Source organism: Taeniopygia guttata, chromosome 6 (assembly GCF_048771995.1).
Source record: "Taeniopygia guttata chromosome 6, bTaeGut7.mat, whole genome shotgun sequence".
Taxonomy (NCBI): domain Eukaryota; kingdom Metazoa; phylum Chordata; class Aves; order Passeriformes; family Estrildidae; genus Taeniopygia; species Taeniopygia guttata.
In genome coordinates, this window is record NC_133031.1 from 32295400 (window position 1) to 32322941 (window position 27542).

A 27542-nucleotide genomic window follows, 5' to 3' on the forward strand; every position below is an offset into this window, starting at 1 on the left:
ATATTAAGGCTGCAACTATAATGAGAAACAGAAGTTAAAATATTGCTGTTAAGCTAAAGAAATACCTAAAAATCCTATCACGGCATGACTGCTTCCTTAAAACCTCTTGAAAAATTATGATTAATGAGACTTTCACAGACCTGTTGGAAAGTCCTGGTTTACTTTCTTTTCTCTACTCACCATCCTGGGTACAGGCTCCAAGAAGATTGATGATATTTTTATGCTTCCCAATCATCTTCATCATCTCCATCTCTGACACCAAATCAGACAGGTCTTTTTCTGTGGCATCATCTGTAGAAGGCACAGGTTCAGTTCATATATTTTAGTGTGCCAGCCTCAGCTTCAGTAAGGCTCATCAGTTGGTGTAAAATATGTGCGGCTCAAAATGCAGAATGTGGGATTTGTTTTCCAGTTTACACTGCACATCATATACTATGGCCTGCCAAAAAATAGTCTCAGCCTCTTTGGTGGACTGACCAACTCTTCAGTATTATTATGTAAAGTGGCAGCACAGCAAGACCAGGCATAAAAAAGCACAGCAAGACCAGACATAAAGAAGCTGTCCTTAGCTATCAAACCTCCAATAACACCGCCTTTCCTGCAAAATAGCCTTACAATAAACTCAAAATAAATTGGTACCAACCACCTGGACTGAATGGGCTCAGATGTACACAAGGGTAGTGTCCTAGGGTGACGTTATGGTGTTTGTATCTCCAGTCGTGTGCTCTGTTCATGTTTGATATTATGTTCTGTGCTTTCAGAAGTGACTCTGAAAGTGAAGGTTTGTTTTGCTTTGTTATCAGCCGGTTCACCTCCCACCATGGTCTGTTGTCTAGAAGAGGCTCCTGCTGGCTGGCTTTTGCTTTGCTTGCTTCTGCTTTTGCCTTTGCGTCCTAGTTAGTTTAGCTAAGCAGTCCAATTCTTTCCCTGGACTGTTTCTTTTCCTTTCCTCTTCCTGAATACCATCCAACCTGCTCTGGACTGGGACCTGAAAACACCCAGGAACACCAGGAGCCTGCATTTTGTGACCTGCAGCAGCCAGCCCCAGTGCCCAGAGCAATCCCCAGCGCCCAGACCCGGGTGGTCACTCCCAGGAGAGACTTTCTGGATTTTTTCATCTCTTCAGAGTGGTGAAAGAGTTTTGTTGTCATCTGGTGTTGTTAATTTTTTTTGGTGCTGGGGAGTGCTTTGTTAAATAAACAGGTTCTTTTCCACTTCTCTCAGAGAAATTTTTTTCCCGAACCAGGTGGGTGGGGAGGGGCCGTGGGGGTTTGTTTTCTGGGGGCTCCTTCCAGAGGGTTTTCCCCAAATTTGCCCTAAACTAGGACAGATAGCCTCTGACATGAAATAAGCTGAAAGCAGAGAGACACACACAATGCTAATACATCTCCTGGCTCCCAAATAGTCACTGCTCAAGATAAACAGGCTGTCAAGGGTGCAGATTTACACTCCACACCGCTGAAGGCTGAGGTCAGCTATGCGCTCTTTGACCCACCCCACAACGATGACAGAGTTCAGATGCCACAAAAGAAAATTCTCTGGCTGAGAGCTGCCACATTGCCCATTCTGATCCCTAATCACCCAATTTTCTTACCTTTCAACATCTTCACTGCCACGGTCACTGCTTCTTTTGGCCTGTCTTTATCAATCCCCACCGCTTCAGCCATGACCACTTGGCCAAAGCAACCTTCTCCCAAGGGTTTGCCCAGCGTCAGCCTGGAGGTGCAAACAGCAGATTAACACACAGCATCTGCTGGAGGGGTGCAGCCAGTGAAATTCCAGGGCTAAATATAAAAACCTTTCAACTAAAAACCTTTCAACAACTTGCTGCAGCATGAGGCGTTTATCATATGGAACCAATAAGGGCGTGTGTGCGCGTCGGTTTGGAGTGAGCATCTCAGAGAGGAGCATCAGTCACTAAACACAGATTTTAAGCTCTCCTCAAGGCTGCACTTGGTGGCTCATGGGGAGATGCAATGTGGAGGGACAGAGCTTTGAAAGAGCATCATCAGAGCGTGGCTGGAATTGGGGAGCAGCCAGCAACAGGCCAGCATCTCCTGTCACGGTGACACGGCTGGTCATCTTTGTTTCCACACTGACTGCAAGGAGGTGAGAGTCAAGTTTCAGCCACAGAGGGTCCTGCACAGTGGCTCTTTCTTGGCTCTTTGCAGCCACAAGAGCCCAGGCTCTGCTCAGAGAGGGGAGGCAGAGATTGGGAAAAATAAACTGGGTTGTAATCACAGCACCGACATCAAACCCTTCTAAAAGGAGCAGTCACTAAGTGGGCTCTGCAGAATGAATTTTGTGGAGCATGCTTCTGTTTGCAAAACCTGCTTAGATCTAACAGACATACACAGAGATGTCAATCTCAGCTTCATGGGGAGAAAGAGAAGAAATAAAAAAGAAACTTGAAAGCGCGTGGGCAAAATCTTTTTGATTCCAGCCTAAGTGCTTAAGGGGCAGAGCCAGCCTCCTTTACTTGCAGAGAATACCTTTTGACATCCAGCAGCAGTGCTGTGGCAGGAATCAGGAGGATGCCCAGTGAGTGTGATGCTGATGATGTTATCCAGCATAGGGGCCAGATTCAGACAATCATTTTTATAAACAAATTCTTAAGGACTTGACTTTCCACGGTCAACAGGAGGATTTCACAGATATCACAGATGTAGCGACTCATTCTTAAAATCATGGACACCTGTCTTCCACCATGAAGTACAGGGAGAGGCTGTCATGCCATCAGCAGCAATGTTAGATGAGGGATAAGTGATTTGAAACCCTGCTGATCTGCTTGGGCATGGGACAGAAGAGAGAAGGCTCCTCCCAAGGGCAGCCAGCTCACTCTGTGACATGTGGGCTCTGGCTTGGTGAGAATTCCTCGAGCTGTTTTGGATTGGTTTCTAAAGCAATGCAAGTTTTCAAAAGGTGCAAAGACCGAAGGGCAGCATCTGCTATGCTGAGGTCACCCTGCATTTTCTCCAGAACTAAAACTGAATTTAGGGTCTTGGCAGAGAACAAACATTTGCATTGGAAACTGGTTAATTTATGTGCTATTGCCCTGCTAGGACCAAAGTAACAAACCCCTCATTGTGTGCCTGCTGCCCCCCAGCCTAATAAACTGCCTCTAAATAGCCTCCTTTCATTGCAAATCTGCTCCACCTACATTTGTGCTGAACACTGGGTTTAAATGTTTAGCAACTCTAAAATTTTCCGCATTTAGTGGATCCCCCCAGGGCATGGGCTGACAGGAGCACATATACAGGCCCCCACTGTTGACCAGAATGCTGCAGGTGGCAATTACAGACTTTTACTCTTGTTTTCAGCTAGACCAATCAAATAATTTCCAGAACAGTTATCAGAAAGCTCAAAATTACAACATTTGTCTATTCAAAAGTTACAACCCTGAACTTCCAAAGAGAACTGTCCACGATAAAAGGTGTTATTTTCTCAAAGTACCCTAAAGATTTCTTAAAGCTAGCACTAATTCTGATAAATAATCATGGTTCTGTGTTAACATTATCTCTCTTTTGCATGTCTTTTTTTATATTAAGCTTTACAGTTGCAGTTTTAATTAGATTATCCAAAAGCTCATTTTGAATGTTAGTCAACAGACTTTGAAGAAAATATTATGTAGCCACGTGAATTTGAATATATCAAAATTTAGTATGCTCTGTTTGAAACCCAACACTCTTAAGCCATGGAAATTGCACATACATGCACCAACGTGCAAAATGTTCCCCTAAATTAAAAAAATCATCTCCATTAATGCATGTCAATACAAACTCAACCCCAAATCCTATCCAGAGACGTGACAGAAAGAAAAGATTGTCCAATAGCATAATTTAGACTTTCTCTGTCTCCTACATATTGTATTACCCGTTTTTTTAAATATTAGCCAATTAAGTAGTTGACTAAGAAACATGGTTTAATGTTCAGAGGTATTGCTTGGGGAAATCACCATTGCCTTTCAGCAGCGCTTGCATGTGGATATTTTTCCCAGTCTAGATCACACCGAGTTTTCCTAACTCACTTCCTACCAGAGAAGCTACATTTCAGCAGAGCATCTAAAAACCTGCAAGAAAACTGAAAATATAATCGAGGCTGCAGGCAGAAGAAATTTAGTTTCTATTTAACCAAACTGATTTCAGACAATTGAATTGAATCTTGATCTTCAGGGCAGCTTCAGTTAACTGAGATTTTTCTTTAAACCAGACAAACCCCGGGAGACATGAGGAGAGATGTTTCCTCCTGCCACGCTGTCATTCAAACACACAGAAACTATGTCAGAGGGAGCAAGCCACGTACTTGTCTCTTGGGAATTCCCACTTGGGGTCTTCTGGCAGCTCATACTCCGAGACTCCTGCCAGCATGGGGGCATCAGCGGCGGAGGAGAGGCGGGTGGTGATCCTCACCAGAGGCGTGTTGGAGTTCATGGAGGAGCTGGAGTCGGCCGACACCTGTGGTTGCAATGCAAGATGCAACAAGGGAAAAAAAAAAAAAAGATGGAGATGTAATCTTGGCCCAAAATCTGAAAAACACCAGCACCTGATACCAAGCCAGCTCAGAACTATGGTGTTAGGAAGTGGCTGAATCTACAGTCTTGATTCTAGTGCTCTGTTCTCACATTTTGCCTCCTCTGCAAGCACAATACTGGCTCTAAAGGCTGCCAATACAGTCAGTCTGTCCCATAAATCAAAAACCATGTAAGTTTTAAATTTATTCCCCCAGAAGGTGTTTTTGTTTATCATATTAAAATTTTTTAATAAACTGGCAGTGTTTACATCACTACCCTCAGATACCCAAGTAAGCAGCTTATACCACAAGCAGAGGTGACCAATAACTTCTCTTTTTCCACTCCTAGTTGTCCATGTCACCGTGTTTTCTCCCAAATCAGCACACCCAGATGGGGCTCCATCTCTTCTCCCGAGGAAAAGCAATAGCACAAGAGTGAACGGCCTCCAGGGGAGGTTTGGACTGGATATTAAGAACAGCTCCTTCAATGGATGGACTGTCAGGCTGCCCAGGGCAGTGGTGGAGTCACCAGCCTCAGAGGGATTTAAAATATGCATAGATGTGGCACGTGGGACATGGTTTAGTGGTGGTCTTGGCAGGGCTTACATTTGGACTCAATAATCTTAAAGGTCTTTTCCAGCCTATATGATTCTATCACTTTCTATTTTCCAAGTCCTCAATGCTGAAAGTATCCAAAAGCTATCACAACACTTCAGTTTTCAATTAACTACATTCTTAGCTAAAGACTCTACAGGAAATGTGGGGAAGAGTTACTAAAAATAACTCGGTTTTGAATCTCTGGAGTGTGATTTCTCATCAGCCCTGACATCTTCCTTAGAGAACCAAAGGTACTGATTGATAAATGCTTTGAGAAAAAAGAAGCTGCTGCTCCACCCGAGTAACAAAATTTGGTTTGGTGTGGATCTTCTATATAAGGCTCTTTCCTCAAGCCTGCAAGCAGCAGCCTGACATCTGCTGATCTCGGAGCTTCAAGTGAATACTAACACAAAATAGAAATGCTTGTAGAAAAAAACAGAAATTAATTGCCAGTGTTCCCCTCCCGAGTGTGAATCCTCCTTCTCTCTTCACGCCACGATCGCGTCTTGGCCAAGCCCAAATCCGGCAGCCAGGCTGGGATGAAGGATGTCACAAAGCCATCAGTGGCACCCATCCTCACACCAGGCAGCAGGAGGTTCTTCTCTTGGACCCAGCTGGAAGCTTGGAGCACCAGAGTACCCACATGTCGGAATCTGTGGGTATTGGTGATCCTGAGACTGTAGAAAGTCTCTGTCTTTCAGCCCCGCTGCCAAAGCAGAAGCCATAATTGGTCTGTGCTGGTTTCAAGGTTGTTTATTCTGTTTATCTCTAACATGTTCTGCTGCCCTGCCGCAGCTCTGTCCTGCAGGGCAGCGTGTGGGGCTCTGCCCTCAGTGGGATGGTACAAACATTAAATACCAGAAACTACCTGTGCTGGATTTACAATAACGTGCCAATATCTGTCACCTACGTTGGACAGTGTGTCCCCAGCCTGAACCAACAGAAAATGCCAACACCACAGTGAAACATGGAGGGCATGAAGAAGGAGAAAAAGGACAAGACACACCCAATTTCCTCCATCTTGTCCTCTTTGGACCCCTTATCTAGAATCCTAAAATTTTACTCTTGCACCCGTGTCACACTTAATTATTACTTATATCAAACACTCAGAGCTTGTAATTGCTCCTGTAAGATTGAAAACTCTTTTCCATGGACAGAGATCACAGCCAGTGTCTCTGGGGGCTCTGTCCAGGGGGGTTCCTGACCCCTGCCAGGGTCCCAGACCTGCCAGGGCAGCCAGAGGGAAGCCCTGGATTCCCACACCCACACCCTCATCACCTGGATGAGGGTCAACTTTGTCAGCAGGTTTACTTCTGTAAAATGTCACCAGGTTGCAGTTTTGTTGCGCAGGTCTTAAGACTAAAAAAAGCATCTTTCTAAACCCAGCTGTTAAGAGTGGAAAGAGGTTTCATAAGGAAGCAAATATTAAGGGTTGTTATCAAAAAATTAATCTTGGTAACCAGATTTGCAGCTGACAGACCTTTCCTAGTATCAGAAACAGCTCCTGCCCACAAGATGTGGCCATGGGAAGAGAGAGTGAAACTGCACAAACACAAGGCCACCATTCAAAAAAGAAAGGTGGACTGCTTCTGCCTCATTCACCCCACCACCATGAATGCTAACACTTACTTTCAGCAAATATGAGTACCTGGCACATTCCTCTAGGAAAATAAATCCAGTGACCACTTGGGATACAAACAGAAAAGCAGTATTAAGGCAGACTATGGAGCTGGAAATAAATCAGTGAGTGAATACTGAATGGAGTCCTGAGAGAGAGAGGTGCTGCCATGCCCAGCCTGCAGAAGAAAACTCACCTGCTGGACCAGCAGGAGAACTAGAGCTGGAATCTGATCTCTGATATGCTTTTTTTTTATTTTTCTTTCTCATTTTCATTATTTCACTACAGTTTGAAAATGATGCTTCATGAAGTGAACCAGCTCAGCAGCAAGAAATGTGCAAATCTCCAGTGTGGCAGCTCCTCTGCCCTCAACCCTACTTTCCTGAATTCCACTTTTCTGTTCTTTCTGGCTTCCATTTTTTCATATCTCACCACAAACCTATCAATACTCTATGACCACTTCCTCCATATTTCCAAAACCTACTTACTATTCTCCAGTCATTCTACCAAGATTTTTATTCAAGTCTTGATTCTTACATTTTTTAGTAATTTACAATTCCTTTTTTTCTGTGCTTGTCTTTGCCATTACAGCCATTGTTTTCAAGGGACAGAAAGGCATAGAAGTGAAGCTACAAAATTTAGATACCTTAGGTATCAAAAATGGTCCGGAATTCTGGGGTCTTGTTTTTTGGTTTTGGTTTTCATTTCATGAATACAATCATTGTACTGGACACTGTCTGGATCTCTTCCAGAGTTTCATCTTTTCACTAGTTTTTACACTCACCATTCAGCAGCTTTAGCATGGTTAAAGCCTATAAATATAAACTTGCAATAAACTGAAATACTCCGGTGATGCGCTTGAAACACAGAGCTTAAATAGCAATAATGTATAGAAAAAAGCAGATTAAAGGCTCTGCCAGTTTCCCTTTTAACACTACTCCACGTGTTTGCTTCACAGCAGAACTGTGTGATGGGCCAGAGGTACTGGAGGCAACCAAAGTGCATTAATGTGGATAGGAATGATGAGAAATCCAGAGGAGCTGCTCCGTGTCTGGGAGAAGACAAATGGACTGTACTCCCAGGGAATATTCTCCTGATTGATTAACTGGAGCACTACAAGGAGTTACAGGAGCTCAAGGGCTATAAAAATCTGCTCCAGAAAAGATGAAGCCAACCCAGCCTGGGCTGCTGTTGGGGGGATTTTCTGTTTTGAAATGGCCTCTCACCTTTCCTGCAATAAGAAAGAATTAACCTTTGATCTCCTCCCTCGAGCATTTTTTTTTTCACTGCCTTAGAGCACACTATAAAAGACTGAGGAAAATCCCACCTATTCCAAGGTCAGCAGACATGGTCAGCTTTAATCTACATTTAAGTGGCAGCTTTCTGTATGCTTTTTACTTTTTTCCAATTCTGTTCTCCAACTCCTCATGATGCAGTTTCACCTGACACAGGTGAATTAAACATATTGGGGGCCCACTCAGTGTGCTGACACCCTGTTTTAAGTGATGACACTGCACCAGGGAGGTATTTAATTTCTTAATTAAAGAAAGAAAGGAGAAAGTCAGCTTGAGTTGAGCAGAGCACTGAAAGAAGCATTATGGTAGATGTTAACCTCAACAGGAAGGTAGAGCTCCACCAGAAAATATTCCTTGTGTGCTTCCTTTGTGCTTTTAGCAGGCCAGAAGTGAGAACAGCACCAGCCTCAGACAGACCTTTACCTCCAGATCTGCACTGGAGAAGGAGAAAAGCCCACTGCACCCAAACCTCATTCATCAATGCATGATTATATCCCTATTTTAACTTCTTCTTCTTCTCCTGACCAACACACTGTGCTTAATCAGCCCTCAGTTAATGCTCCACAAGCATTTCCAAGCAGCAGAGCATTTAAAACAAACAAATCTTAGCTGGAATCTTTAAATGCCATGTGGCAAAATCAGCTGCAGAGCAGTGTGTAATTGTCTGTAATTGATTATGAAGGGTGTTTTCCTCCACTGATAATTCATACCATGTCCTGGAGCCTAGATCTGTCAGTTTTGGCACTCATGCTGGGACTTTTTAGCAGGCATGCCGTGATTGCCTATAACTGTCAGCTTTTTTGAAGGCTCTGCTGTAAAAGTTAATTTGGAATCATATGCATATTTGTATATTATAATTAGTAAATAATGCTGTTAGCTGCTGGTAGAAACAGCCCATCTGAGTGACCAGATGCAGGAAAATACAAGGTTAAATGCACTACACAAAACTGAGTAATCCTAATGTTAAGTACTGACATTTAAAACACATGCACCACCCCTCCATGAAAAGCACTCATTTGGAAACGCTTATACACAAAATCATATCCAATAAGTACCACTAAACAAGACAGTGGTTTCCATTTAAAAAAATCCAAGCATAAATTAAAAAAAAAATATTTAAGGTAAATTCCATTTAACAATATCTTACTGACAGTTATGTATTAATATTTGTACTTCATAGTCTGTTCCTCTAGAAAAAACTATGATTTTACTGCTCAATATTACATTAAATACTGCACTACTTCCCCTTTTCCTTATCACTTTTCTTTTTTTCACATTCCAGCTGCCATTATCATTTTGAATTATTGAGCTACCATTTTGAATTATTCTGCTGGGTGAGCTCAAGCCTTGCTTTAAACTGATCAGTCTTTGTTCATCACAAATACACCCATTATATCTTTATGAAGGATTAGACTCCACAACGACAACAATAGACATAAATTCATGGGAGTGTATTTTAAATATAAGCATTAAAAAGATCACTGTTTCCTGTTTAAGACACGTGCAAGTTGAGGGGGTCCAAATTTGACAGATTGACTGTGACAGCCCTAACAAAAACCTTCAGTGATGACAAACAGTTGTACTTGACTTTGAGCAAGTCACAAGCGATGGCATTGTCTTTTTGTCCACCTCAATTACAATTTCTCTGTTAAAATAAAGGTTCTACAAAGGAGATGTACATCCTATTAAAGGCTACTTTGTACTCTTTTTGTTTAGTGACCCTCTCACTTAAATCCTGTCCTGCAAATCAGCTTGTGAGGCTCAATCCCACAAATTCTCCATCCCCTCCCTCTCAAGCTGGCACCTCCATGCAGGTAACACTTAACTGCTTTGATGAAAAGAAGAGCTGCCTGCTGTATTTCCATGGAAAAACTGAAAACCAAGTACTAGATCCTGGGCAGGATGAGGGTTGTAGGGGATGGGAACTGGTAATTCCTGACTTCACCCCGACCCTTCCTGCGAAGGCGAACAGAACTGCATTTTGGCAGGGAAAAAAATGCCTGCATGTGGGGAATGATAAAATCCTGTGGTAGCTCAGGCTAAACAGTGCAGGAGGATCCAAACCAAACCATATGTTACTCAGCAAGACTCTTCTCCTGCTCAGACAAGATGGCATCAGAGCTGTGCAAACGTCTCTCTCTGAACCAGGATTATTTTCCAGCCCAGATCCTCAGGGACCCTGACCCAGCAGCAGAGGAGCTTTGAAAACAATATCAAGAATTTCCCAATCTGTGGCCTCATTTCTCTGGAATTCCAACAAATCCCATCATCACCCAGCCCTGGATCCAGCCCCATTCTCACAGCCTACCTGCCACGAGCATCTTGCTCCCTCCCACACACAGCACCAAGGGAAAGAAACCTTCTGTGATCCACAGAGAAATAAAGGTTTAGTGACAAAACCCCACCAAGTCTAAATACAATCCTCTGAAATACAAATAAACTGGAACAAAGTGAGCTTGGTGGCACAATAAAACAGGGTTGAATGATCCAGAAACACACACCCTTTAAATAAAACATCTGGACTATTTTTCAATTCTTCACTTGTGACAACAGCCCTGAAATCCAAAACCAGATTTAAAAAGATGCAAAAACTGAAGAGCTGCTGCAGCCTCAGCATCAAGAAGAAATGAAGGAATATTCACAAGCAAATCTTCAGGGACTGCTTGTCTCATCCTGCCTTTGCAAACTGACCAGTAAAATCATCAAAGCAGAAATACAGATTTCAGACAATGCTTACAGTAGTTACATTTTCTTCCATGCAGACACAAAGGCAGAGAGACCTTCAATGAGCAACTGCTGCTAACAAAACAGTACCAGGAGCAATTTGGAGTAGTGGGATTTTTGCTTAGGGGTTGAAAAAGCATTTGCACTTTCAAATATAAATCTTTTTTTTTAAAAAAAGTATTCCCAGTTTTAAAAGCAAAACGCCATTTTGGCTAAAAAAAAAGTAAAAATACTGAAAAAAATTGATAAAACCCAACGTGACAAACATGTTGTAAGACAGTTTCTTTCCTCTGTGAAAACAATAGCTTTGGAGAAGGTCCATATTGCATCATTTAAGGATAAATAGCTGAAGTGAGGGCAGTGGTTGGCACTGCTGTCACATGAAATGAGATGAAATAACACTCTGCTCCCCGAGGAGCCATTTCCAGCTGACACAACTGAGCTCACACCAAACCCTAGGTATTTTTTATACCATCAACTTGTCTCTGAGTCATTAGGCTTTTATATTCAGGCAGAAATCTAATAAATGTCTCCTATCTAAGCAGTTGATATGTATCTCTTTCTCTGGCTAAGCACACAACCTCTGAAAGGCCTCCTTTGTCCACAAAGCTGCAGACACAGATTTCTAGCCAGAGAGATGTGTGAATATTGGGCTGAGGGCTTCTCATCACTCTTTCTGACACACTCAGAGTGAAAAGTCCCTCTTTCTCCCAGTGATACTCAAACAAATGAGTGAAATCAAAATTACAAAAAAAAAAAAAAAAAAGAAACAAAGACAAAACAAAAAAAACCCCAAACAAAACAACAAAAAAACCCACCAAAAATCCCCTAAAAACATCCTAAAGTGGCAAAGAAAGATTAAAAAAAAAAAATTAACTTTTTTTTGCACATAAGACAAACCAAATATCTTTCAGATGGAAAAAAGTTCAGGTGCCTCACCTCAAGGCTCTGTAAAATACTGAATTCGGAGGAAGGTAGCTAAAGTACTCCACTCCCTGGTATTTTTAACCAAGGAAATTCAGACACCATGAAACAAGGGTCCAGAAAAATATAATGCTGCTCAGAATCTCCCACTCTGTGTGCCCAGCATGTCATTTCAAATACTTACCCACACTGAAGAACCCTTTTTAAGGTACATGTATTACTCTGACAGTGACAATATTCTGGACAGGTTGTAAAAACAAATCTGCAGAAATCCTGCACCACTTACTCATGGTGCAGATGGACACAAAGTGAACCCTCACATCCCAGGTCCCTGGCCAGAGCTCGGATCCAACCCCCCTAGACACAGTTTTTTTGGCTGCTGAGGTGACCCAGCCTCAGATTCCATCATCCCCCATCCTGCAGGGCTGAAATCTGGGGGTGCAGAGGTCTGGCCTCAAGACCTATTGCAAGAAAACCAAAACCTATTAAACTCCAGCTTCTAAAAACACCACAAATCCTTCAGGAGAGGACAGTGTGTGGGAATGGAGGCTGTTTTGGCAAGTGGTGGCCTGTGATAAGCCAAAGTCCTGTTACTTGTTCAACTGGTTCATTGCTCGTGGTATCACCCTCTCCAGTATTGCTCATTGCCAGCCACAAACAATTGTAAAACATATTTCATGTGATGCTGTTGTGTGCATTTTAAATCTGGCACTTGCTTTTGTTTCTTACTCAAAAGCATCATTATCTTAATCAAGCTGCCCAAGATCTGATATAGTATCTCACTATTTTTACTTTATTACGGTCTTTTTTCTATTTTGGGGTGTTTTCTGGAGGCCTGGCTATGAAACTCCCTCCCTTCAGTCCTCAAAAGTCTCCCTGAAAAATACCTCTCTGTATCTGGTACCTAGTTACCACAATAATAATCACCTTAGAAACATCATAAATATACAATTAAATAGGATTCTGCTCCAGAGCCCATTAGGGCAGTAACATTTTTTCCACTGACTCCAACAAGCTGCGGGATCAGGCCCCAAAATAGTTGGAATACATTTTTCCCCCTCGTTTACAGACTGCTAATACAGGAAGTATTTAATTTTTTACATTTCTCCCCTCTCCAACAGCCCTACCCTGATTTCCTTGAGACGCCCATCGCTGTGCTAAGCTCTATCCCACCCCTACCACAACCTGCTGTAATTTATTAACTCCCTTCTTCTCTTCCCTTTCCTCAGCAGGAGGATGTGCTGGCTTAGCGGTTGGGGGTGAAAAAAAAGTTCTTTGAAACTCTTTATCTACTTTCTGTTACCTGTCTGCGCAGGGGGATTCGCTTGGTCAGCTTGTGGACAGCAGGCTGGCTGCTGAAATCCGGCTTCTTGGTGGTGTTCTTCATGCGGCACAGGATCACTGTCAGCACCATGCAGGCTATCAGGAACACCCCTATGCAGTAAATTGCTATTTCCACGTAGTCTGGAGAGGTTGGGTATTCCTTTTCTTTCTCAGGAGCTGGGTGGGAAGGTTGCAGGAGGGAACAATCATGCCACAGGGTTAGCAAACAGGGCAGCGTTCGGCACAGCACGTGGAGCAAGTAATGGTAAAATGTAAAATATAACCAATTCTTGTGTGATATTCAAAGCACTGGATGTTTAGGCCATCTTGTAATCTGAGAGTAATTCTTTTTTTGCAGATTACTGCTTTGATTTTTCAGTTTGCACTGAGTGTGAGCTCGTGCATCCACGTATGCAGACACAAATGTATACGTGTGTCTGCCTAGGTATGTATGTACATATACATTGAAATATTGCATGATCAAGGATCATTTTAGAGGGATGAAAAAACTGTTCAAACTAGGCTCAGGTTCAATTTTTACTCGAGTCAAAATGCAAAAGCACTGCAATTCTTGTGAACCACACCAAAGCACATCTAAAGATAAAACTGAATTAGCTAGCCTGAATGAAAAGTGTCTAAATTTGAAGATAAATGTTTGGGCTTGAGCCTGTTTGAGTCTGCCTGTTTATTCAAAATTTGCAGTAGGATCTTAAAACACAGAGGGAAGGGAGGATGAATCAGTCCCCCATCATGTCTATAAAATCAGCTTAGGGGTTTCAAAAGGGTTTCAAGGAGCTGGCTGTCCAGCTGCTCAACCAGCTGTGCTTCATGCTGGGTGCCCAACTCCCCTGAGGTCCTTTGAGGAGCCCAGTGCTGGATTAAAAAGCATAATTGAAGTGAAAAACGAATAAGGCAGCAACACGTTAATTAACGAGCCCTCTTCAGTGAGGAGGGCAGTAACCTCATCAGTGGTTACTGGCCTATGAGATTAGATTTGGGAGGGAGTGGCCCTACAGAGCTGTTACTCTGACTGAAACCATTTTGAAGCTATCTTCAAGACAGTTATATGTGCAAACAGTGTCCCTAATCCCTTATCTGGGATTCAACCCCCGGATAAACAGCATTCCACAGCCATCAGCGGTCACTCCACAAGCAATGCACGTATCAAGCTGAAATTTTCTTGTGCCTTTCCAAGCTTAGAAAAATACTTTGTTAAAGAAAATGGGTTTAAAAAAATGCTGTTCAAGCACTTGCAAAATGCAAACACTGCCAGCAGAAGCAAACTCTACATAAGCACTGCTCTGCCTGCTTGGTGACACGTCACAGGCTCGGGGTTCAGCTCAGAGTGAGATGGAATAAAGCTGCCTTGTTCAATATATTTCAATAAAAGGTAAGAAATTATCTGCAGACAGTGGGAACATTTAACTCCCACACTGTGAGCCTCAGCAATATGCACATGCAGGTTCTGTTGTACCTCTTACTTAGGATTAACAATTAATAAATGTTAAGCACAAGATGACCCAGCAAACCTCAGGTAGTTCATGGATTTTTCCAAAGGAACTCCTGAGGCAGCTGCCAACAGTTATAAATGAGAAAATTTGACTAATGTCAAAACCAACTACGGTTACATCTTCTAACAGCTGATAATAATTTTCAGGCAATAAAGCACATTGATGTTTGTTTCTTTTAAGGACAGAAACATCATCAACCCCAGAACAGCAAGACATGCTTTGCAGTAAAAGCAAATGACTACTTGTTTCCTTAGAGCATGCAATGTTTAAAGATGCACGGAGCCGATTCCCAAGATATGGAAGGCACTGCTTCTGTACATGATCCTCTGGCATTGAAATTGGAATTTCCATGAGAGATTTGCATGATAGGTAAAAGTGAATTGAAGTACACTGAACAGCTCAGCCATTTTAATGAGCCAGTACATAACTATGGCCAAATTAGTTCCAAACTTTGTAATGAACTGAATTTCATCCTCTTGACAAAGTTTACAATGATTTATGGGCTGATTTTCAGTTGTCTCACTGAAGTGCTAAGGAAATGCAGCTCCCTAGCATTTCTGATGATGTAAAAACATTTCAATTAAGTGGAATAGCCGCACACTCCACTCTTTTTTCTGTTGTTGTTGCTGTTTGGTTTTTGGAGTTGCGAACAAGTGACAGAACAACTCACTTTCTTGAGACAACCACGCTTAAAAAAAACCAAAATCATTGTAAAAGTCCTTTTTTTTTCGAGACAGAAGCCGTGCTAATTCTTCAGCAATCAACAAGGGGAGGGTGGGGAAAAAAAGAGGAAAAACCACAGAAAGAGAGCAGTGTATACCTGGCAGAACTGTCAACCATGCAGTGTGAAAGGATATCCCAATAGAATTACCCGCCAAGCATGTATACTCCCCAGCATCCTCAAAAGTTACATTCCGTATATAGAGAACCTCAATTTCTTTGTCCGTGGTGTTAACACCGGCAGCCTAAAAAAAAAACAAGAGGGAAGCAAGAGAAAAAGCTAGACACTGAGAGAATTTTTGTGGATAGGGAGGTGAAGCCACAGGGCTTTGCACTTGGTAAAGGCAGAGGTGGAGAGATGCAAAGCTCCTTCCCCATCCACAATCCCTCATCCAAAAGGCATTTACCAACAGGTCCCAGCTCACCTCAGAAAGTGATCAACACCCTTCACCAGGCCTAAACTCACCACCTAAACATGCATGCAATGAAAAGACATGGAAAAATTCACCCACAAATCTTTTTTTTTTTTTTTCCTTCTTCTTTTGCGACAAGAGAAAGTTGAAAGAAAAACAAAGAGAAAACAAAGTAGGACAGAATGTGGGATCCTTCACGTGTAGAGACCTGTTTCAGAGGAAAGAATCTACTGTAAAAGTATACTCTAAAATGATAAAAAAGGGGTGAATTCTGTTCCAAAAGACAACTTTGTAGTTGTCTTAGATGGTATGATCCTTGCATCACCCACTGCACTGCACTTTTGAGTAGTAACTACTACTGTACATTGTGAAGAGTTGCCAAATCTCATTTAAATCTCAAATCTGGAAATATTTGATGGTTTGCCTAGAAGCACAGTGAAAATTATCCCAACTCTTGCTCAGAAATCAGAGATCTTGTTCAGTTGCAGCTCTCACAGGTGGGAGAGAAAAGACTTCAAAGGTTTGAGAACCAGGCGATAGAAATAAAATCTATTTTTCTACATCCTAAAGATTGAGGGGAAAAAAAACTGCACGTTTTGCATTTTTTATTAGTCATCTTCCAGACTTGTTGCTTGACATTGTGCACCAATCCAAGTATCAGTGATTATCCAAACTCATACAAATGGAGTAAATTTTAGGCCTGGAACTCCCCAGCTGCCCCAAGATGGGCACATCAGAGCATCAGCATCAAGATCTCTGTGATGGAGGTTTAGAGAAATTAATGTTTCCTACTTTTGATCTCTGTTCTATTCAAAAATGTTACTTTGAAATACACAATCGGGGAATAATTACCTTTTTATTGGACAATTTTGAGGTTAATTTAATCGTGGGCTGCAGTCACACGGTTGCCTGTCTTTATTGTTACTGCTGAGTAAAACCCAGTTAGTAATGGGTGAGTAAGACCTGGAAAAATCCTCCCACCTGCACAGTCACAGTGACTAAACTGACCTGACTTGTGCTCCAGGGGGTTTTTATGTGAACAGGTCATATACATACACACCTATGTGTATATATAAATATACACTGCTAGGCTATAATTACATTATTCAAGGAGTACCCTTGGTGTGAACTGCAGAGTATGCAGAATCAACAACAAAACTGTTCAGCACACGCAGACACAAAGACAACAAAGAGAGAATAAAGATCAGCAAACAGAAACCAAAGCAGCGCTTCTGGTACAGAGAATATTGTGGGAATTTTTCCATGGCTGCTGGTGTAACACCAGCTGCATCACCAAAGGAGGATTACACATATACCACCAAGGCCAGAGAGTATCCTACAAGCTGCCTGCAGTCTCCCAAAGCACCATTTTTTCCAGCTTGCTTTAAAAAACATTGTTACCTTGTATGCTTGGCAGAACAGAGAGCCAGGCAGACTGGTTGGCCTCCCCTATATAATTGGAGACCTTACAAATATATTCTCCAGCGTCCGCCTCTGTCACATTGTACAGTGTCAGCACTTCAGCATTGGAACTATTTATCCCCGAGTGCTAGAACAGACCAATAACACAGGAGAACAACGTCACTGCTGCCCAGAACGGACACCGATCTGTCTATGGTCCCACCACCAACACGTCACCAGAATATTCCACAGCAGCTTCTAAACATTGAAAGGCTTGAGGTTGGAATTTGTTGGGTTTTTTTTTTTCCTTTTGGTTGTTGTTGTTTGGTTTTCTTACATCTGCAGCATCACACGAGGAGTTAGAAAACAGCAGTGTGGGGGGGAAAAAAAGAATCCACCTAGGCAGGTACTGCATGGGACAAGCAGGTACATAGCTGGCTGTCCTGCCTGACAGAGTTTTGGCAATGCCACCCAGCTTGGAAAGCTTCAGTTTCCCTGGTCAGGCTTGCTCCAAACGGGCAGGTATGACAGTACCAATACACTGCTCCAAACCAGCCATCTCTGCAGGCTCAGCATCCTGACAGCCCAGTCCTCCAAGCAAGCCTTGGGCAGCAGCTGCCATGTTTCTTTGAAATCAAGAGGCTGAAGAAACATGAAAGAAACAGAGGAGATTGTCCCAGGTATGTTTTGGATGCTTTTTACCCATACAAAAATGTCAGTGATGTTCTTTAGAAGGATTTTCATTTTTTTCTGAACAAGTCATGCCTGAAACATTCAGATATAAACGATTTTTCATGGAAGTAAAAAGGAGCAAAACGGTGTCTATCAGCTGCACAGTTAGCATTCAGACAAGCAAATGTTCATCTAGCTCATCACTTCACTTCTAACACAAACATCTCCACTTTCAAAAGAAGCTCAGAACTCAAAATCCTTGGATTTACACCACGCTCTAAAGAAGGCATCACCGCCGCCGGCATCTGCGAAGCCTCACCTTTAAAACCTGGAGATAAGGCAGCCCATCTGGCCCGTATTTACTGCCGTTCTTCTCCACGTGCTTTATCCACTGGATGTGGGGCTGGGCATCGCTGTAGACCTTGCAGACAAACTCCACGTCCCCCCCAACCACGGCGGAGGCGTTGGCGGGGAGCCCCGCCTGCAGGATGGGCCGGTGCGGGGAGCGCTCTGCTCCAGCAGGGAACGGCGGGCAAAGAGCAAGAGAGAGAGAGAAATAAAGATGCATAAATAAGCAGGGCTGCCAAGAAAACTGTAAGTGAACCCCAGCCAAAAAGCCCTGTAAGCCTGTTGGCTGACTCCTCCGAAATAACACCGCAGCCAAAGCGTGTAACAAAACCTGCAGTTCAAAGGAGATGGCTTGAGCGCTACACTTGTAATTTAAAGAATAGCCATTTGGGGGGAGGGGGGAAATACACTGCTTAAACACTTTGCTCATTTTCCATGGTTTAACTCAGCCCTAATTAGGTAAAATATCTCCTTTTGGGGTTTTTTAAGCTACCGTAATTAAGTTACCTCTGAGTTCTAGAACGTCTTGACTTGACTAGACCGCCACACATTAAGAAGAAATATTATTGGCACACATTAGGAAGAAATATTATTGATTAATTTTGAATAATTATTGGTTTAAAACGTGTTAAAATAAACCAAAAGGAATTTCTCAAGATGCACAAACTAGGCAGCTCAGCTTCCTAAAATGCTCCAATCAGTGCCACCACCACCACCCAGACACAGCAGCAGAAACACTGCTTCGTTCTTATTCTCACCAAGACACAGGCAAATACAAAGCTCTCTGGAAAACTGAAGTGTATTTAATGTGAGCCAATTTAGCTTCTAATCGATGCCCATGCATAAGCATTGCTCACACATTTTCAGGCAACCTCTCATGGGGAGCAGCCGAGGGAATTGGGGTTGTTTAGCCTGGAGAAAAGGAGGTTCAGGAGGGACCTTCTCACTCTCTACAACTCCCTGATAGGATGTTTTAGCCAGGTGGGAGTCAGGCTCCTCTCACAGGTGACAGGTGACAAGTGACAGGACCAGAGGAAATGGCCTCAGGTTGTGCCAGGGGAGGTTTGGATTGGGTATCAGGGGAAATTCCCTCACCAAAAGGGCTGCCCAGCTTTGGAACAGGCTAAAGGATATTTAAAGGTCATGTGTGTAGATGTGATATGTGGGGACGTGGTTTACTGGTGGCCTTGGCACTGCTGGGTTAATTAATTGGACTCAATGATTTTAGGGGGCTTTTCCAATCTAAACCATTCTATGAATCACAAGTGAAATGCTCACTGGCCATCCCCAGCCTCAGCTCCACATTCTCCCCTGCTCCAGGAATTCTTTCAAAGATAAGTAAAAAATAGCAGACTGAAATATTTATTTTTAGAGGCTATATACTGTAAAGGCTCTGACATTACAAGCCAAATCAGCTGAATTTCAAACCAAGTGTTCTTTCTTAAACATACTTGTCTCCAATAAATTGTTTCACAAGCAAACATTGTGAGTATAATAGCAAATAATGATGCCATTGAACAATGGGATCTTTTATACAGTCCAATACATTTGGCATGCAGCAAACATCTACTGGGAATTTATTCACTGAGGCTATGCTGGCAGCACACTACAAAGCAGCAGTCTTATTTTACTTGTGGCAAAAGTGCATTTGAATTGCAGTTACTAAATTATTCCATGGCTATGTGTGTCATTTTTGAAGATCTAGGAACAGTTTCATATTTTTTAATTTGTAAATTGAAGTAGAACATATAAATTATTATTTTACAGTTCTGGAGAGAACTTTTAGTTTCTCACCTTATACTAAATAAGCTCTAATTCCATCTCCCTCATTCCTTCATTTGGGTACAAAAACAGCAAGCAAAAATCTCTCTTTAATAGAAACCTTACACCATCTTCCAAAACTTATTACAGCTGCCTTCGGTATAAAATGAAACCTTAGAGAATGTTATTTAAAATGTTTTTTAGAAGTCAGTAGGCCTCATGTTTCATTTCTCCACATCAGGGTTTGATTTCCTTTGTGACCTTATTCTCTGCCCTTTAACAAACCAGAGAATGAGGCCTGAAACATCTTGGAAAAGTTCCTACTATGCCAACATCCACACACGAGACGTGTTTCGTTTATCCTGATAGCCATCAATGATTTAATCTTTTATTGATGACTGTCAAGCATTTCCTCTACCAAAAAAGAGGAGGCAAAGCAAAGGAGTAAAAGCAGAGTTCTCACACTCTTGGCCCCCAGTTTCATTAAAAAAATTAAAGTGTGTGCATGTGGATGGGTATATGTGTATGACTGTTTGTGAAATTTCTTCTTTAAAGGGAAATGTGTTAAAAATTTACTCCACTTCAGCAGAGGGGAGTAGTCCTATGCCCACACAGGCAAACAGCACAGGAGGACAAATCCATCACCATGCAAATCCAACAGGCATGGGGGCCAAAGAGCCCACAAAAAACACTCAGGATTGGGGAAAATAACTACAAAGAAACATCCATATTTACCAATGACCAAACTTAATTCTGTACAGCACCTTTTCCTAGAAATACTCGTTTCAGGACATTATCCAAAAACATCCTGAAGTTATCCTACTTCTCCGCAAACCCACACACATCCAAGGTCTCTGTTAAGCACAGGTACTGTCAAAGCCATATTCATAAATCTCACATCACTATTCAGCATTTAAAATACAAGCTGTACATTTGTAAGCAGATATCATCACTCAAACAGCTAGCTGCACTAATATTAGATGGAAACAGCATGTTCCTTTTTACTGAACACCAGCAAAGGAGTCAAAGTTGCCTTTAAAAATTTTTAAGGCTGGTGAAAGTGATATTATCATTATCTAATAATTATAATCAAGATCATCACTAAAACACTGTGACCATATACATCTCCAGTTATTTAAACAATATTTTTATACAAAACAAGCTGGCAGCAAATCTCATAGCTCTGGAGCCTGATTTCACTATTCCTTGTTCATTAATTTTGAATAAACACCTTGAGAAATAAATATATGCTGCCTGAGCATTGACATTTCAGTGTTACAGTCTCACTAATGACACAATTTGTTATAAAATCAAGTCAAAAACTTAAACTATAATACAGAAAACCACTCCCAACATGCTTCCTGCTGGATCCCACCACAAGAGACAAGATACCAGCTTGCAGTTTAGATACAAAACCAACATCATCCCCATCTGAGGAATTAGTTATCTACAAAACACAGAGTCAAAATGATTGCTCACATGAGATATATCAGATTCAAGGCCACAAGCACCTAAATTTTACACCACCATAAAAGTGCCCAGGGTTTGAGCATTTCTGCTCACTTATCTGTAGACAAACAAGAGTTGCTATCTGAAGGGATACTGACAAAGAGACCTTGCCCAAAAGGCTTAGAGGAAACTGTCATTTAGCCTGTTAATGTTAAAACTCCCAAATACCTCCTTCCAAGAGATAAAACTACAAAGAATCCAGGAAAGCTGGAAAATCACAAGTCCCCAAAAAAAAAACAACCAAAAAACACCACAACCCACCAAAAAAAAAAAAAAATGGCACAATGGAAGGAGCTTCCCAGGAAGTCTCAAGCACTGCAGGACCCCTAGAGATGGTGGGAGCCTGTCCTGCTATTGGAAATGACTGTAGCAGCCTACACACTTCACAGGGTATCCTGAGAAAAAGCTCCTTAAGGAATTAAAGCCCCTGAACAGAGGATTCCTACACAAGGGGCTCATCTCTTCCCCATCCTTGGCTTTATTTCTTTTTTCTTTTTTTTTTTTTTTTTTTTTTTGTGCTGGGCAAAGGAGAGAGAAGAGGTAAAGGAGAGAGAAGAAAAAGGAAAGTGATGCAGCTGTAGGAGATGAGGATGCTGGGGTGTGACAGGGGCCAAACCCCAACTCTCAGAGCAGAAGGAGACCAGCAGACACAGCCCATCACTCCAGCCCTGGAGCAGGATGGAGCAGCCATGGGAAGGGAGGCTGCTGGCCAAGCACGGAGGGGAGATGCAGGGCAGGAATTGCTGCTGTCAGAGGCCAGTGGGGAGGTTTTGTGGCTGGGAGAGTGGCACTGCTGCCACCAGAGAGCCTTGGCAGGGACAGCAGACAATATCCCCGGAAGGGGGGAGCTCCAGGACCTTGGCCAGGCCAAGTCTCCTTAGCAACCTGGCTAAGAAGAGCTCTGGGAATTGTCTCTCCAAGCCTCCTTGTCACCCTAGCACAGATAGTTCAGGACCTTTCAGGGGAGCTAAAAGCCAGAACCAAAGCCCATTGAAGTCAGGGGGAAAACTCACATGGAATTCAATGGGCTTTGCATAAGGCATCCGATTCATTGGAAAAAAGAAAATGAAAAACTACTCTTAGTTTTTGCTTTTGAATGTGCTTGTTTCCTCTCCTTGCAAATGTGTGATTCAAGTGTGGGCTAGAAAAATAAAAGCTTAATAGCAAATGCAAGACCAAGCATGAGTTCTGGGGACAATGGAGAGAGAGAGATCCTCAATCAAGGGGGAAAGTGAGGGAGAATAAAATTACCTAAGCTTTAGCTAGACACATTTATCAGAGCCTTTAATCACAGTTTTGAAATGTTACTGACTTCTAAGGACTCATCTTGATGGCTGCCACTGAGCAAATACAGAGGGATCCCTCAAATGATGCCTCTGAGCACCAGGTCTGAATCAATAGCTCCTGGGAGAGGTTCTGTGCCTTCAGTCATCACTAAATGAGAAATGAAGTAATTCCAGCTCTCACTGAAAACACAGACCTGCCATGCCCTCTTCTCCCCCTGGTCAGTGCAGCACCCTCAGCTCTAGTTGCTTATTTTGCCTGACTCCAAGCTTGGGAAATATTCAGCAGCAGCCTGGACCATGTTTGGAGAAAACACTATTCACTCCCAGCCACCTTCCCTCAGATGCTGCAACATCTGTTGCTTTGGAACATGCTAATTATGCTGTGAATGATGAGTCTCAAAAACATCCTCCAGCATTTTAGGCCAGACTGTAATCACAGCTTCTTGAATTGACTTTGGCTTCACATAGCAAACTTGCAGACCTCACAGAGTGGGAAGCCAGAAGTGTCACCCATCTCTGGGACACCCAGAGCCTTCTCCAGCAGTGTCACCCACCTCTGGGACACCCAGAACCTTCTCCAGCAGTGTCACTCACCCCTGGGACACCCAGAGCCCTCTCCAGCAGTGTCACCCACCTCTGGGACACCCAGAGCATTCTCCAGCAGTGCCACCCACCTCTGGGACATCCAGAACCTTCTCCAGCAGTGTCACCCACCTCTGGGACACCCACAGCCCTCTCCAGCTTGCAAGGATCACCACCCTTCATGCAAGATCCCACCTACACTAACTGCAAACCCCTTCACCAGCACTCAGAGGCTGGATTAATCATTGTTCTCTGAATTAGAGAAGCTTTCTGAGGTGAGTTCCAGGAGCAACTCCAGCATGAGGAATTGCAGCTTGGGTTTCTGTATAAATCCAGCATTTTCCAAGTTCATATACTGGACCCCATTTGGAACCACCCTTGCACTCCACACCCTGAGATAGAGAGGTGAAAAGGGGGTCCAGCCAAAGACATGCCAGCCCCCACAGGAGTTTCCTCCTTCAAGGTAGCTCTCTACCAAACCTTTGTGCTATCCCCAGCACAAATCCATTGCTTAGGGGACCCTGTGCTCTCTGAAACCTTGGAAGCAGAACACTCCTAATCCCACCATTTGCTCCGTGGCATGGAGGAGGAAGGCTGAGTCCTGGCTGCTCTTTCAGAAGATCAGAAAGAAGCAGGCAGGTGTAGGCAGAACACCTCTGCTAACAAACATCACGTGCCAGGCGTCCCTGGGCCAGGAGCTGAGCAGGCTCCACCAGCTGCACGTCACTTTGGGCTTCTCTCTGCACAAGATGAGGCTCTGCATGCTGCTTTCAGCCAGTTCAGAAGTGCTGCTCAGCTGTCACGTTCCATTTAAATAGACACACAAGGCAAAGCCCTCCAATCATCACTTCCTGGGTAATTTACACACGCCAAGGTAGAGCCCACAGCAAGTTAGGGATGATGCTCTCTTCCTAAACTCTGCTAAATCACAAGATGCTTGAAGGCTGGAAGGATTAACATCACTGTCATGAAACAGTAAGAGATAAAGAGCATCCCTGGCAAGAACTCTTGATAAAGAACAGGAGCCTCTCAGGCAGACTTGCAGAACAGCTTATGGATCAGACCAGTACTGATGATATCACACCTAACAAATTCTGGCATCTTTTAACCAGTAGGCATTAGCCAACAAATAGTTCGTGCTACTCCACGTTCCAGTACAGCAGGAGTCTCCATGTGCAGCACTTCCTACTGGCTCAACACCACTTGGAGAAATCATTTTGGTGGCCAAAGCTCCAAGGGGCATTGCTGCAGCAGAGCTCCCATGAACCTGGCACAGGGACCTGGGGCCAACCTCCATCACCATTATCTTTGTCCTTTAATTTTAGAAGCCTTTCACACAAATTTGAGTCACTTCTCGCTGCTTTGTGTCTCACTCTGGGTCCCACCACCCAGCTCTGCTCTGATTTTTGGGTGGTACCAGCAGTCAGCAGAGTGAGACAGCAGGGAACCAGACTCCACACATCCCTGCTGTCACTGAATACTTTCACCAGAAGTTAAACATTTGAACATTATTAAAGAGTTTTAATGCTAAAGATTAAAGTTCTGTCACATATATCCCCATAGCAAAGCCTCTGCCTCTCCATCCAACTGCCTTGAGACATTCAAGCCCTTCTACTCACCAAGGCCAGCCAAGTGAAAGGCAGTGCCTTTTAAAAAGCTTCACAGAAGTTAAGCAGGTGTATTCAAACTCTTTGTCCTTGGCTTCACCACCTTCACCTCTAATTTTAAGTAATGGCATTGTTTCCCAAGCAGGCGAAGCTCCCACTGATGTTATCCCATCTGTCTCCTTGGATAGCTGTACAGCAGAGCTTCAGCTCTCTCTCCTTTCTGCATTTTAGTTAAAAATCCCTCTCTGCACACCTTTACACCTCCTCCTCACAGGGCAGCAAGATGGGGAAGAGACAGCAAGCAAGACTGACCTATTTGGCTTGATACAAAGCCTGTTGGTGTCAATGAAAACAGTACCCAAAACAAAAAAAAAAAGTCAGAATCAGAACTAGTTAAAAGCTGTCCTTTCAAACCACACATATATCTGAGGGTTAAAAGACACAGGGACAGCCACCAAGCCTGAGGCTACGGCAGGAAACATGAATGTTCTTGTTTTAAAACATGAAATTATCAACAGGGTTTTAAGACCAGTTTGTCCTTAAAAGCAAAGCCCTATTGTCAGGCTGACAGCGTGGGCTTCATCAGCCCCAAGGAGCAGAAAAAGTCATAGCAGGAAGAGTTGTACAACACTGATCTTGGAGCTCCCTTGCAGTGTCCCTCACACAGTGCATGCATAAGCAAATGCTTCATACATGTCTGAACAAAGGGTGGAGAGGCCTTATTTTAGTGTGAAAAAATTATGGGAAACAGAACAATGAGAGGCTACAATTTTCATTGATATTCCTTTCAGGGTGCCCTAAAAGAAAAAGTCTACAAGAGAATATGAAAAACAGCTTGTGACTTCTCACAGACAAGTGGTAAAATTTTATTGTTCTGGCTGTTCCCAGAGACTGCATTAATTTTTACACCCAGAGATATCATCCTTTGTACTGTGCACAGCTCCCAGCACTCAGCTGCTGTATAATAAGCAGAGACAATGCTGGGTCCAGCAGCACTGGAATGGGCTCTGCCAAAGGTTTACTGCATGCCTGGCAAACAGCATCCCTCCCACAGGGATGATGTCCTCTCCCAGCTGCAGTGGCTTTAGCTCACCAGTGCACCCAGTGATGCCATAAAGCACACAGGGGGAGTTATTATTTCTCCTGGTATTGTGACCCAACTACATATTTCTCATCTGCCAAATTTCCTTTCCTGAAAGCAGCTCTGCCTTTAAAGTAAAATGGAAAAGATTATGTAAAGCTTTAAAAGCACTCCTTACATTTCTACACTGCTCCCCCCTTTTCTTACACAGCAAGCTTGCTCTGTTGAGCAGTGCAGGTGTGAAATTATCAGAAGCACTGTGGAATTCACCTTTCCCCAGCTCCCTGCCAGACACAGCCAACCAGCAGCTGACTGGCCATACCAACTGTGCAGCTCTCAGGACAGAAAAGAAGCTCCAGCACACAGAATTTCAGAGCTGGGCAGTCCTGGCTCAGCCTCATGACATGTCTGTGTCAGCCCTCGCTGAGCCCTTTGGGCTTCCCTTCCCTGGTGGTTAAGTTTGGGGACATCCTCCATCAGCACCACATTTCCTTCTGCAGCACACAATCCACTGCTCTGAAAGCTGGGCCAGATGCTGAAGAAGACTGCTCATGGGAAGATTACACATATTTTGCATTTTATTTCCAGTAATTTGGGTCAATCCAAGTAAATTTCACAAGATGCAGCAACGTTCACAGGCTGGCCACACTTGGACATGAACTTGGTGCTCCAGAACTACGAAGTTGATTTATTAACTTTCCACAGCTCCTCTCCTGGTTCTGGCTGGGGTAGGTAATTTTCTTCCTAGCACTGGTACAGTGCTCTGTCTGGATTAAGGATGAGAATAATGTTGAGAATATTAGCAGGGGTTTGGTGGCTGCTGAGCAGCTCTCACACTCAGTCAAGGACCTGTCAGCTCCTCCTGCTGCCCTGCCAGGGGGGATAACTGGGGAGCACAAGGAGCTGGGGAGGGACACAGCCAGGAGAGCTGACCACAGAGATATTCCAGACCACAAACTCAGTGCATCAGTTGTGGGGAAGGCTGGCCAGGAGCCACTCAGGAACTGGCTGAGCACTGGTCAGTCAGTGCTGAGCAACTGTTTTTCATTTGCATCACTTGACTTTCTTGAGTTTTATTTCTCTCTCTTTTTCCTTATTTTCTTTTTCATTATTCCCATTATATTTAAATTATTGAACTGTTCTTATCTCAACCCACAAGTCCTCAAGTTCTGCCCTTCTAATTCTCTTCCCCATCCCATGGTGAGGAGTAAGCAAGAATTGTGTGGGGCTTGGTTGCCTGCTGGGGAAAACCCACAGCATTCCTGCACCCCCCTTTTCCTGCCTTTCAGCAAAAATGGACAGCTTCCTAGGAAGCAGGGACAGGAGCATCACCAACAGCCTCTGGCTGAGCAGCAGGTGCCTGAGCTGCTTTCTGAGAAAATATCACTGAAAAGCAGCTGGGGCAGTAAAACCCATTTGCTGGAAAATTCACTAGGGCATAGGTTGGACTTGATGATCTTAGAGGTCTCTTCCAACCTCATTATTCTGTGAGTCTGTGAAATATAGACATAGGTATGCTCACAAACACCCTAGGTGCACAAATATCAAAGGAAACCAACTGCTGCAATGAAATCATGTTGCTCAGCAATGCACAGAGTCCAACTGAATAGCAGAAACAGTGCTGCAGGTATAAACAGTAAGGAATTCAGGGAGATTCATTT

At 43.3% G+C, this 27542-nt stretch overlaps 1 protein-coding gene across 12 annotated transcripts in view; it reads right to left on the reverse strand.

The window, feature by feature from the left end:
- Positions 1–27542, reverse strand: part of FGFR2 (fibroblast growth factor receptor 2) — an 81160-nt gene that overhangs the window by 13197 nt on the left and 40421 nt on the right. For 5 of the 12 annotated variants that reach the window (XM_072931309.1, XM_072931310.1, XM_072931307.1 and 2 more), the window contains 6 exons: positions 18027–18217; positions 17036–17183; positions 12964–13167; positions 4303–4453; positions 1595–1716; positions 181–291 (listed from right to left, as the gene is read on the reverse strand). In XM_072931309.1, coding sequence (XP_072787410.1) covers positions 181–291; positions 1595–1716; positions 4303–4453; positions 12964–13167; positions 17036–17183; positions 18027–18217 — 927 coding nt within the window. Of the gene's footprint in view, positions 1–180; positions 292–1594; positions 1717–4302; positions 4455–12963; positions 13168–15321; positions 15467–17035; positions 17184–18026; positions 18218–27542 lie in introns of all 12 variants that reach the window. The other 7 variants (XM_072931308.1, XM_072931312.1, XM_072931314.1 and 4 more) reach the window with 3 other exon arrangements.